Raw genomic sequence first — 14,213 nt, 5'->3', positions numbered from 1 at the left:
CACAAATTATGGAACTAGCAAGACTCCTACCTTCAAGTCTTCTTCGTTAATTTCTTCACTTATTTCCATGACACTGTCTTGTGAGGAACGTCTGCTGTAAATATCTAACTCTGGCGATAATTTGGATTGTGGAGCGATTGAAATTTTTCTAACGGCTGCACTTCCCCTTCTGAAAGCACTCTGACTTTGGGAAACAGATGTACCCGTCATTAGGTTCAATACCGATTGCCTTCGTCGACCTTGAAAAGTTAGTCCAGTGTTGAGAATATTACTCCTTGGGAGGATAGCTTCACCTTGTTCTGAATCTGGAACTAAAGACAGTTTTCTTTCTCCTGGTTCGGTGGGAGATTCTTCTTCAATTCCACCCATTTGAGGCTGAGCTTTCTGCATGATAGAAAATTTTCTACTCGATTTCCGAGCATTAATAATGGAGTTCTTTCTCTTATCAATAAAATCTGCAGCTTGCTTGAATGACTTATTTCTGACTTCATTTCTGCCAGCCACAGGGTCACTGTCAATGGAGAATCGCCTTAAGGTCTCTGTTAATATTGAGTTTCTTCTCTCTGCACTGAAGTGATCGAATGAATCAAATCCCATCAGCTGTGAGCTGAAGTCGGGACGTTGTGCTTGAAGTTCTGCAAACGTTCCATAGAAATAACAACTGCCTTCGTGCAATAATAGTATTTTGTCAGCTTTTTTAAGCTGTTCCAGCTTTGAGGTAACTAGAATTCTGGTCTTGTTGGCCATTAACTTACAAATGCAGCTAAATAAAAATAAACAGGTGAAGAGGAATAAGCTATGTTTAGAATGTGTACAAAGCAGGCAGATATGTATATTTTAAAAGTATGCATACATTTCTAATCATGTGATAGAAAAGACAGATACAAGTATAGAAACAGAAGACAGTTTAACAAGAATGGAAAAGAGTATGACGAAGATACTTCCCTCAATTTTCAGTTCACCCAGAGTAGATGAATGGGCCCAATTCAGACCTGATCGCTAGGCTGCAAGATTTCGGACCCCAGCGATCAGGTAAATTCCACCCTGCTGCTGCTGCTGCGTCCGCATTCCCCCACCCCTGTGCATGGCTATGAATGAGTAGTTCACAGTGGGATCCAATTGTGACCGTTGCTTTTCCAATGGAGCTCTGCTCTTTCCCAGGAGCCCTACTAACACTTGCAATAGGGGACAGCTGTTGCCTGGTAGCAATCAACCTGTGCTGCAGCAAGTGACTGTGCACCTGCCACTGCTGCTAGACTGTGAGATGGGACTCATTGCGGAACACTGAATCTGAATGCTCATGAGCCTAACCATGACCCACTGGCCTTTTTTACTCAGTGTATATGGAGCCCTGCCAATTCTCTATAGGCTTTGACACACACACACACACACACACACACACAATATTTGTTTCCCTCCCCACCCCCACTTTTTTTTTATTTTAAGAATGGGAAGAGGGGCACCAAATCCAACTTGTCTATGGGTGATTGGGATGAACTTATGCCTCCTGGCTATGGGTTACTCATATCAGTAGCACTGGAATCAAGGTTTCTCTAACTTGGAGCATGGCAACAGAAGGACCTGTTATACAGTTTACAGGAATGCATCTGCCATTTTTTCTAGAAGATATAGATTCATTTTTGCATTGCATTCAATCAGTGCTCTCATCCAATTCAACAAATCAGCAAGTCCCAGTATCTGTTCCACTTCCACCACTACCATGTCATGGCTTGTTAAGGGATCGATATCGAATCCAAAGTTAGGCTGGGATAATAGGAAGTTTGGTTTGCTCTTGGCTGTTGGTTCACCAATCTAATGCTGTTTACAGAACACGGAGCGTGTCATCAATAAATGATTTGGATGCATACTTACTTTTCAAATATTTCCTTCTCTGTAAACAAATCAAGGTAACTAAATGGAGAGTCCAGTAGGTAGAGGTCAGCATCCTTATACACCGCTCTAAGCAAACAAACACATAATACAGTTATCGTTCTGGTTAGTTGTTTAATTCTCAACCCAAATGCATGATATGGAAATGATATGTGTCATAAGAAAATACATCTCAATTTCTAATGAAAGTATGACCTGTTGCCTGTAACCTTCACGGAGTCATTTTATCTCTGCAACTGAGTGTAGTCATATTCTTGATCTAACACCATGTTCAATGTGTATGCCCTATTTCCTATCTATTTCCTTTGTTAAAATGGTCTAAGCTTCAGTCTAAGGGTCTGATTCAGGTTGGCTCACTAGAAAGCTTACATTAGCTGCCTAACGAGCCAATAAATGCTGCCCGGGAACACCCATAATATGCTGGGAGATCACCTACAGAAGCCCCTGCCTGCCCCCAGCCCTCCCTCCCCAAACCGAACAGCCAGGTGAATGTGTAACTCATCAAAGCCATTCGCTGCTCATGCCTAAACTCTGACCATTGAGCAATCCTGAATCTGACCCTAAGTGAACATTCTGTCTTTGGAGTCCATTATCTTTAGGAATATACCAGCGTTCTGTTTAATGCCTGGAACACTGCAGCATTACCGGGTCCATGCCAGGCTAACCCACAATATTCATGTAAAGTTGGTTCTCAGCTCTTGTGCCAAGAAGAATATCTCCGGAAGTTCCTTATGTCACCTAAAACCTTAGCTGTCTTTAGTTGGTGATCTTTTACTTTGCATATTATATCTCTTAATTGTTATTTACCTATCTAATTAAGCCACCACTGTATTCTATTAACACTATTATGTTCTTAATCTCTTACCACTCAGAAAGTAAATGGAGCTAAAGTATTTAATATTGTATGAATGAACTGATTGTTTCCAGCATCTCTAATGATAGAAACATAAAGCAAATGGATATGTTTTTAGCTGTGTATTCCCCATCACAATCAATTTATCCTACTGTATAGGTAGCTACCAGAAAATCAAGGTGACCTTTTAGCTGTGTGCCAGATGCTATTATAAATTGCATTCACAGGAGGATTAGCAACACCATAGGAAGCAGAATTATTATTGAAATGGATTTGCAGTTTGACATTTATTCAAAGAATACAGCAACCTAATGCTATTATAAGATATGCTGCTGGAAGGTCTAGAATGAGCAATCACAGCATTACCTTGCTAGGGAGATCCTCGCCCGCTGGCCTCCGCTCAGTGTAATGCCTCCTTCCCCCAGAACAGTATTATCTTTTTCTGTAAACTTTGCGATGTCCTATGCAAAAACAACAATTATATATGTAAGCAAAAGCTACAGTCCAGCTGTATTATACATCTTAGTTCATTTTATCGGTCACTTAAAAGGCTTATCTTGTTTTATATATATGTTGATAACTGTATATTTAATTTTGTGGTTTACTAAGGCTGTAATATAAAGCGTATACAGCATGTCAAATATATATAAAGGGAACAGTAAAATAACACTGAATGAATTAAATATTCCTATTAAATACTTTGTTCTTTACATAGTTGAATGTGCTGACAACAAAATCACACAAAAATATCAATGGGATCATGTATTAACCCATGGAGGTCTAGATTTGGAGTCACACTCAAAATTAAAGTGGAAAAACACAGTACATTAAATCAAGTCAAAATGAGGCTCAGTAGTGTGTGGCCTCCACATGCCTATATGAACTCCCTACAACGCCTGTGCCTGCTCCTAACAAGGGGGCGTATAGTCTCTTGAGGGATCTCCTCTCAGACCTGGACTAAAGCATCCGCCAACTTCTGGACAGTCTGTGGTGGATGGAGCGAGACGTGCTCAATTGGATTCAGGTCTGGAGAATGGGCAGGCCATACCATAGCATCATGCCTTCATCTTGCAGGAAGTGCTGACACACCCCAGCCACATGAGGTCTAGCATTGTCTTGCAAGAAAGAAATGCCACCGCACACCATTACTGACCCACTGCCAAACCAGTCATGCTGTTGGATGTTGCAGGCAGCAGAACATTCTCCTTGGTGTCTCCAGACTCTGCCAAGTCTGTCACATGTGCTCAGTGTGAACCTGCTTTCATATGTGAAGAGCACAGGGTGCCAGTGGCGAATTTGCCAATCTTGGTGTTCTCTGGCAAATGCCAAACGTCCTGCATGGTGTTGGGCTGTAAGTACAACCCCCACCTGTGTAAGTCAGGCCCACATGGAGCCTGTTTCTGACCGTCTGAGTAGACACATGTACATTTGTGGCCTGCTGTAGGCCATTTTGCAGGGTTCTGGCAGTCCTCCTCCTGTTCCTCCTTGCTCAAAGGCAGAGGTAGCAGTCCTGCTGCTCGTTGTTGCCCTCCTACGGCCTCCTCCACATCTCCTGATGTACTGGCCTGTCTCCTGGTAGCGCCTCCATGCTCTGGACACTACGCTGACAGACACAGCAAACCTTCTTGCCACAGCTCGCATTGCTGTGCCATCCTAGATGAGCTGCACTACCTGAGCCACTTGTGTGGGTTGTAGATGCTGTCTCATGCTACTACTAGAGTGAAAACACCGCCAGATTTCAAAAGTGACCAAAACATCAGCCAAAAAGCATAGGAGCGGAGAAGTGGTCTGTGGTCACCACCTGCAGAACAACTCCTTTATTGGGGATGTCTTGCTAATTGCCTATAATTTCCACCTGCTGTCTATTCCATTTGCACAACACCATGTGAAATTGATGTCAATCAGTGTTGCTGCCTAAGTGGACAGTTTGATTTCACAGAAGTGTGATTGACTTGGAGTTACATTGTGTTGTTTAAGTGTTCCCTTTATTTATTTTTAGCAATATATATATAAATAGCTGGGCTACTGTAGATATAAACTCTCTATATATGTCTATACCACACGTATATATATATAAATAGCTGGGCTACTGTAGATATAAACTCTCTATATACGTCTATACCACACGAGAAGGGGTTAAAGTGCATACTGGCAGTCTTATATCGTGATGCTACTATTCCTAGAGAGAAAGCTGACTTTATTGTGGACTGTTTAAAGTTTGTGCTTGAGTATAATTATTTCACCTTCCTGGGGCACTATTATATACAGTGCTGTGGGACGGCGATGGGCACTATTTGTGCCCCGGGATTCGCCAATCTATATCTATCTGGGTGAATGGGAACAGGAATATATTTATAATGAGGAAAAAAAAACCTTTTTACAATTTCTGTATATGTTCAAACGTTATATTGATGACGTCATCATAGTGTGGTCTGGTACGGAATTGCAGTTCTCGGAGTTTGTGAAATATATACATGAAAACGAGTACAATCTAAGTTTTACTTTTAAGTTCAATAAAAACACCATTGAATATCTGGATCTGACTCTGGTGACAGAGGACTATTTAGAATCAGTTAAAACTTGCACCTTCTTTAAAGAGGTTGACAGTAACAACTATTTAGATTTTACCAGTTGCCATGCGGAGAATTGGAAATTGAACTTACCATACTCGCAACTACTACGTCTGAGGCGCAATTGTAGTAGTTTAGAAGTATTTGATGAGCAAGCTGAAATTTATATAGGCCGGTTTTTGGAGAAGGGTTACCCACTGAACCTTATACTCTCTGCCAAAGAAAAGTGTAGAAAACTAGAAAGAAAAGAACTCATTGTCTATAAAAAACAAGAAAATAAGAGGAAAAGAGCTGTCTTCTGTCCGTTTTTAACTCAATATAATGCACAAAGCACTACCATTAAGAAAATTTTAAATAAACACTGGACAGTCCTCAAAATGGATCCCCTTTTGCAAGGAGTTATAGGGGAACGTCCGGAGGTCATCTTTAAAAGAGCTAACACTCTTAAGAACAGGCTAGCTCCTAGCTTATTACCGTTAGAAGAAAAAGTAGAACAAAGAACAATAAGTCTCTTCCCGAACATGCCCCCTTTGAAAGGGTTCTATTGCTGCACTAGATGTAAGATGTGCCCGCATGGGTTAAAGGGTAAAAAAACAGTCACAGACAGAAACGGCAAAGAATGTGAATTAAAGGGGTTGATTAATTGTACTACTACTCACGTAGTTTACCTGTTGCTCTGCCCGTGTGGTAAGAGGTACGTGGGACAAACTAAGAGGATGTTGAAGATTCGTATCCTCGAACACTATCGCAATATAAAAAATAAAGTCAGCAATCATAGTGTCCCGCGACATTTTCTTACCTGTCAAAATAGCAATCCAGATGGAATGCGCTTTATGGGCATTGAACAAGTCAAAGTAGATGTTAGGGGGGGAAATCTTGAGAAATTACTCCGCAAAAGGGAATCCTATTGGATATATAATTTAAATACATTATACCCTGAAGGGTTAAATGAGGGTATAGATATTACCTCATTTCTGGGATGATATCATTGATTTTATCATTGATTCCAGCCATTGACCCTGGTTTGCTTCTAAATGTATGATATTATACTGTATAAGTTATATTTTATTCTATTATGATGAATTAGTTTTTTAATATTAGTCTCATAAGTGTGAGATTTTTTCACTTGTCCTTCTTTGAATATCTGTAATGTTTTTAATGTTTTTTAATAATTTTTCTGGTCAGTTCTAAACTAGCGGCTACTGATGTATTTGTGCTAGAACATTGATCTATGACAAGATTTGTCAAGAGGCTCCATGAATTTGGAGATATGGTTACGTGAAATGCCTTCATGTCTTTTAACGCTATTTGCGATGATACTTTTATGTATATATATATGTGTTCCTTTTTTTTGTTTTAGTAGAATTAATGTATCAATGTATATTTTAAACTGTCACCAAAGTGGACGCAATGTGTCTATATAGTTTGTTGCATGTTAAAATGCCAGGTTTGGGGCATTATCCGGGATTGGCTGAGACTAACAGCCATCCGGGTACAAGAGAGGAGTCTGACCGACGCTGGGCCAGCCCTCTGACGAAGTCCACGTGACAAGACGCGTAGGGGCGTGGCTCAGTGTCGATCAGACCAGCCGGAGTCGTGAGGAGTGTAACCTCTCCTGTGTGCCAGACGCCGAGCGCTGTGGGATTGTCATACGTTCATTCTAATGCGGTAACCTGAGGCCGCCTGCTTTGGTAACATTATTCATTTCTTACTTGTGTGTCCGACTAAAATTAAAGAAGATTCGTTTTTTCAAACCATCTGCACTATGAAGCGCCCGTTTTTCTATTATTATAGACCAACTTACCTGGCGGATACAGGTGCCCCGAGGGGTTATAATGGAGAAGCTGGCTTAATTTCACCTAAGTGCATCAATCAAGCACCTTGGAATCAGTGGATTGGTATTTATGGGACTTGTAGTTCCACGGACATTCATCTCCTCACTATCAAGTGTCACTAATTGAACTGATTGCGCTCAATCGTCTGTTTTCTTTATTTATATATATATATATATATATATATATATATATATATTATGGTACCTGCTAGCAGAGGAGATTGGATGGTGTCACTGTGGACTTCTACCAAGCAGTTTTTCAAAAAATCACAGTATTTGGGTTCAACATCCATTGAGGCGAAGCTCAAGGTGGATTGGATTATTATATCCCATTTGGCCCTAAGTGGGTGGAGCTTATGCACAGACCTTCAAGGTCATGGCCACTTTAATCTAGAAAAGACCTGTCATTATTAAGGAACCCCTCTGAAGGGATAACAATCTATCCAGGAATCAAAAAACCTGAGATTTTATACAGTGCAAAGACACTCTCCTTATATCAATCTTGTAAAGAATTTAAAAAAAACTTTTTTGCTATACCCCTGATGAAGTCCTGTGCGACGAAACGCGTTGGGTTTTATGAATAAAGGATCACTTATCCTAATAGGAGTCTCCTTCTTATTTTGAAAAATGGATGAAAGAACTACTTAATTTCTGATAAAAATGCCAGTGAAATGGACTGATTGTGATTTGGCTAGGTGGTACTCATTACAGCGCACTCCGATAACCCCCCTTTTGTATCTTTGTACACCCTTGGATCTCACTAACAGGGGAACCATATCGGAGGAGCTGCTGTTTCTATTAGGATTAGCGCACTACAGAGGTTAACCCATTGATTGTGTATATATATATATATATATATATATATATACATACAGTATGTACTGTGATGGTAGTACATTTTTCATTATCTCAAAGTAATACCAGTACTGTATAGCCTCACACATTTCTAGCATGGCATTGCAATTATGACCGGTATATTTCTGAATACAATCGAAACAAATGCTTTCAAGAGACTCACAAATTTTGTGATGGTCTCCTAGACTGCCAGGAGAGTAGACTATCCTCTAGGAAGAAATAGCTGCTACTACAACTCCACCAGTCATAACTAAACGTCTGTGTGGGCAGCACCCAGTAGCAAGGAGTCAGGCTGTCACTCATTTGCTCCATGGCAGCCCCCATGCATGCACAGACCTCCAGAGTAATTACTTTTTACGAACTACCTTTTCCCCTGTTCATTCCAGCACACAGGGAAACTGACAGAGAAAATAGAGCTGCCAGCAGGTTAGGTGACAGCTCCCAGATATGCCTGGCCAAGTAACTCATCAGCCTCATAGTTTTGCAGGGTTGCAGCCTGTCGGAGTCCCACAATGCAACTGTGGCTGTGCCTTAGTGCCTAGTCATGCCACATCATGATCTCCTTCCCAGTGGGGAATGAAACTGCTGGCACCACAATCCGTCATAGAGTTTGACAGGCGCAGTGGCAGCCAGTAGCGTCAGAATGAGAAGAGAGCCTCTCCAGCCTGGTGCCTCCCTGCAATGCATGCACTTGCTGAGCGAGTTGCGCCAGCAGATGCAAAATACATGAGTCTCATTAGGAGACCAACACTATCTGAACATAATTATTATTACTACAAGTTACACAGAATAAATACAGATATGTAAAATGTCTCATGAGAGCATGAACAATTTAATTATCAGTAACAATGAGATTCTGCTGGGATCTATCCATAAAAACAGTGTTGGGAACCCTTTGCTATCCTCACTGCCACAAATACAGTACACTGCTTACACTAAGCTACACAACTACAAGAGGAAACAGAAAGTTTAGCTTCTATTAGAGCACCGCGCACTCTTAGTTATATAAATTATATCCTGTACAAATGAAGATAAAAGGTGACATGTACGGTAATAGACACTGGTTACATTACTTTAATAGCATGGGAAAATTACAACATGTCTGAAAGCATATTTATTTCACAAGAAACACAAGTGTCAGATGCTGGGCAATTCATGGCTGAAAAAACCTATTCTATTGACTATTGTTCCATTGAACATAAAGGTCAGCTTGCCCTTCTCTCACCGTGGAGTTAATAACTGATGTTCTTTGGGTTTTTTGTCATATAACAAGGTCTCATGACAGCATTTGATTTAATTTATTATACTCCCATACCTGAGTAAACATGTGAACACATTCCCTAGGAATAAAAATGACACTCAATTAGACGTCATTTGAATGACTAATGTCGCCATAGGGGGCCAGTAAAATATTTCCTGATAAGAGATCATGTAATTGTTTATGTTATGTAACAGAAATACCATTTCCTACATGCTATCATCTATATATAAATAGTGTGAGTTTGTGTGTCTCCAAAACACTGTCATCTGTTTGCAGCGATTCAAATTACGGGTGACAATTAAATAGGATGCGATTTTTTATTTTTTTGCGATATTTAGGCAAAAACCGTACAAATTCGCACATTTTCCCGAAATCGCTAACTTAATGGGATGCGAATTGCCGTCAAAATCGTACCTATTGCCACAAATTCACACATTCCAAAGTGGGGATTTTTCAATTCGCATCCAGATGTTTTCCCGGTACTTGTTTCCTAGCACGGCGCCCATGATATTGATCTTACTGCCTCTTATACATCTCATCGCATCGCATACAATATAGTGGCATGCGATGCATGCGATGCAATGCGATTTTTAATTGTACAAGCACCCAAATGGGTGCTTACAATGTTAAATGCACCCCCATTGTCAATGCCACCCCCACTATCAACGCGAACCCGAAGCGTGGCGAGCCCGCGAGGGGTGGCGGTACGTGTCCTCCGACCTTTTCATAACCCTACTATCCACTAGTCAGTTTGCCCCACGATTTTATGAAACCAGGATCGGTTCTTTGAGCCCAGGGCTGGTTATGCTCAGGAGAGGGGACCCCACATCATTTTCTTCCACTTTTTTCCCACAATATAGCACATGTCATCAAATTCGCACATTTTCATGACTAAAAATCACACATTTTCATGACTAAAAATCTCACCATATCACACTTTTTTTACCGCAAATTCGCATTTCGGTACTTGTTTCCTATCTGGGCGCCCAGGTTTTCTACGTACGGCACCGTAATGAAATCTGATCGCATCTCATCGTACACATACACGATATTGAACGATGCGATGCGATGCGATTTGATTTCCCATAGGAAACAATGTGAAATGGCTCAATTTAGCCAAATTATCATAGGAACAATAGTAAATGGGCCAAAAACACCCCTGAACATTGAAATGTCCCCCCAAAAGTAGTTGACGCCACCCCGCCATCAACGTGAACCCGAAGCGTGGCGAGCGCAGCGAGCCCGCGAGGGGCGGCGGTACGCGTCCTCCGACCTTTTCATGCCCTACTATCCACTAGGGCGTGGAGTGAGAATAGAATAGTGTGGCGAGCGCAGCGAGCCACCGAGCCCGAAGCGTGGCGAGCGCAGCGAGCCCCGCGAGGGGACGCGGATACCTTCACAGGTAAACGCGTCCCTTGGCGGGCTTCCCAGGTGTCCGCGTCGCCATGGACACCTGGGAAGCCCGCGAGGGGACGCGTATAACTGTGAAGGTATCCGCGTCCCCTCGCGGGGCTCGCTGCGCTCGCCACGCTTCGGGCTCGGTGGCTCGCTGCGCTCGCCACACTATTCTATTCTCACTCCACGCCCTAGTGGATAGTAGGGCATGAAAATGTCGGAGGACGCGTACCGCCGCCCCTCGCGGGCTCGCTGCGCTCGCCACGCTTCGGGTTCACGTTGATGGCGGGGTGGCGTCAACTACTTTTGGGGGGACATTTCAATGTTCAGGGGTGTTTTTGGCCCATTTACTATTGTTCCTATGATAATTTGGCTAAATTGAGCCATTTCACATTGTTTCCTATGGGAAATCAAATCGCATCGCATCGCATCGTTCAATATCGTGTATGTGTACGATGAGATGCGATCAGATTTCTCTACGGAGAATAGCATGGTGCGCAATTAACTTAGCAGGCGCCCAGATAGGAAACAAGTACCCGCATTTCATATAATAGTCGAATTCAGGTAAAAAAAAAAAAGATTTTATTATGCAATAAGGTGCGATTTCGGAAACTTTCTAAAAATCGCATCCTATTAAATCTCACCCTACATCTCTTTCTCTTGCACACATGCACAAACACAGATGCAATCACAAGGTAGCAGACTAGCTTTCAAAGCATTTGTTGAGCTTGCATTTTACCAACCTAAAGGAAAAAAAGATATCCGAAAAGTTTTGAACTTTTAGCAATGTATAAATTAAATATGACTCCTATATTAGTTAAATGCCAAAAAAGCCTGGGTGGGGTGGCAATGGGCACCATTTGTAAAGACGGAGGTGTACCTCCACCATTTAGGGGGAAAAAAAAGGCCACTCCTATTTCAATTCAAATCTATATTAAAAGTATACTCTGACATGATATTGTAAAGATGACAACAATGTTCCTGGATTTGTAAATGACAAAGCTCAAATGTTGCAGTTTTATTACTGTAATTAGAGGAAGAACCTGCCAATGGAATATGGAATATAAAAATAAAAATGAACAAGACTCAGAAACACAAATTGCATCAATATAATGTTAAATATGTAAACACATTAGGATATATAACCAGTATTGAGAATTGAGTAATATAGTTATTGAATAGGATCCTGATGTATGCCCAATTATTGTGATTCATAAAAATTATGACATCAGCAAAAATGTGCAAACAAGAATAATACTTGCATCAGTTTTAGCATGGCCAAATAGTAAAACTGATGAAAGGCATACTGGGATGTGCAGTTCAACAACAGCTGGAGTGTCAAGGTTAGCCAACACTGGTATATGAGTAAATGGTATATGAGTATAATATACTGTAAGCTCAAAGTTTTCTGTATCAAGTACTAATGGATTATTCATAGCTGGTAAATAATAATGCAACAAATGATAGCTGAAATGTGAAGGAATTAAGAATGATGAAAAAAGTTAGCGTCACTAACTAAATCAGTATGAGAAATATATCACTTGGACTCTTTACAGACCTAATTATTGCAGAACTGAGGAATGACGTACAGTATACTGGGTAATATACACAGTATGTGTCCACTGTCCGTGAACATGTTTTTCTAATTTCTTTCCAAATTTTATTTGTGATGGCCAGCTGCTGCCAACTGTGTACCTGGACATCTTCCTGTATAAGTATGCAACGTCATACTGTATGTTCCATGACGAATGGAAGATGGTTTTGTGAACACACCCTAGAAGGTTTTGGCAGTATTCGGATAGTCTGCATAAACTGTATTATGTATTTTATTTATTTTGTAAAATGTAATTTCCAAGTATTGCTGTTTGTTATGACAGAGCAACAGTGTTATTGTAATAACACAACGGTATCATTAGTGCATACAACGTTAATAATAAAGTATATTTCCAAATACAGCTGAAAATGAAATTACTTTATTTACCTCACAGGAAAATCTAATTTGGTGAAGTGCAAATACTAGCTATATAGATATTCATTTTATTAAACGATACAGTAAATTTAAGGCTGTGATAAAAACCCTCCTAACTAAACCTCCTCCAAGTTTTGTTTGCACTAATGATAGGTATTGTGGGGCTAATGCAGAGATGGAAGAATTATACGTATAAAATAGAGATGTAAATACACCTGGAATAAATCTGTATTTTGAGCAGTGCAGGTAAATTGTTGATGTGTCAGACAGGGCTGGACTAGCTATTTGGTACTACCTGGCCAAGCAATATTTGCATGTCCTGCACTCCAGAGATGTGTGGCACTCCCTCATAACGATTCAGTCTGACTAGTTCAAAGCCTTTCCAATCAGGGAGGAGGCCAGAGCTCTCGTTAATGATGCGCGAGCATACACACTACATCAGGGGAGGCCAAACCTGTCCTCAAGATCTAATGGTGCATGTTTTCCAGGCAAACTGTGGATCTATAGTAGGAATGAATGCAGCAGGTTTGAAAATGTGACCGTTAGTATTGACTACAGCTGTGCACCAGCTAGGTGATCTGGAAAACATGGACTGTTGGTAGATCTCGAGGACCGGTTTGGCCACCCCTGCGCTACATGATATAGCCCAGAAAGGCCCTTCTCAACAATATATATATATATTTTTTAAATGATTTTAAAAGAGTATGTGTATGGGGCTTAAATCAGAACTAAAAATCTGAATAATAGAAATAACAAGGTCATACTTGTGAAATCTGGAGCTAAGCCTGGAAATAAGGGACAAATGGCAACCACAATATATTTCCTAAATGTGTATTCAGGAATCAGAACACATACAGTCTCAGAACTTCTCTACATAACGATATGAATTCTTGACACATTTTATCTGATAACAAAACGTTTGTTTCACTTGAAGAATGTTCCTTCTCTGCCAGATTTCCTCCCAGTTATATTTTGAACATTTCCAAATTCAAATTGTCTTAAATGAAAACAAAGTTAAGATCAGCGCAGGTTGCAATTAACTTATTTTCTGCCTGTTACGACACCTAAGACTGGGTAAACCTTAAGTCCCATACACACCTAGGCTATTATTCTGGGTACTTGTGTATTATAGCGGCGCCCCCGATGTGCATCGCGCGATGTTTTCATCGCGTCGCATCGCATGGCATGCGATGCGACGCGATTTTTGCCCCCTATGCGATGAAAGATCGTATAAGCACCATAAAGGGTGCTTTTAAGCACCCTAATGGGTGCTTACAATGGGAAATGCACCCCCACGCCACTCCCCCACTATAAACGTGAACCCGAAGCGTGGCGAGCGCAGCGAGCCCGCGAGGGGCGGCGGTACGCGTCCTCTGACCTTTTCATACCTCACTATCCACGTCAGCGTGGAGTTGAGAATAGAAAGTGTGGCGAGCGTAGCGAGCCACCGAGCCCGAAGCGTGGCGAACGGACGCGGATACCTTCACAGGTATCGGAGTCCCCTCGCGGGCTTCACAGGTATCCGCGTCCCCACGCGGGGCTCGCTGCGCTCGCCACGCTTCGGGCTCGGTGGCTCGCTGCGCTCC

General features: G+C 41.4%; 1 protein-coding gene across 1 annotated transcript in view; it reads right to left on the bottom strand.

The window, feature by feature from the left end:
* The window catches only part of CFTR (CF transmembrane conductance regulator), a 176,300-nt gene that overhangs the window by 43,499 nt on the left and 118,588 nt on the right, over positions 1-14,213 (bottom strand). Inside the window, exons 12-14 of the mRNA XM_083182806.1 lie at positions 3,110-3,204; positions 1,873-1,959; positions 31-763 (exon numbers count right to left, since the gene is read on the bottom strand). Coding sequence (XP_083038932.1) covers positions 31-763; positions 1,873-1,959; positions 3,110-3,204 — 915 coding nt within the window. The remainder of the gene's footprint in view (positions 1-30; positions 764-1,872; positions 1,960-3,109; positions 3,205-14,213) is intronic.

The sequence above is a fragment of the Crinia signifera genome, chromosome 4 (assembly GCF_055691185.1).
Source record: "Crinia signifera chromosome 4, ASM5569118v1, whole genome shotgun sequence".
Taxonomy (NCBI): Eukaryota; Metazoa; Chordata; class Amphibia; order Anura; family Myobatrachidae; genus Crinia; species Crinia signifera.
The sequence above is the reverse complement of the archived record's forward strand: the minus strand, read 5'-3'. Positions and strand labels throughout refer to the sequence as shown.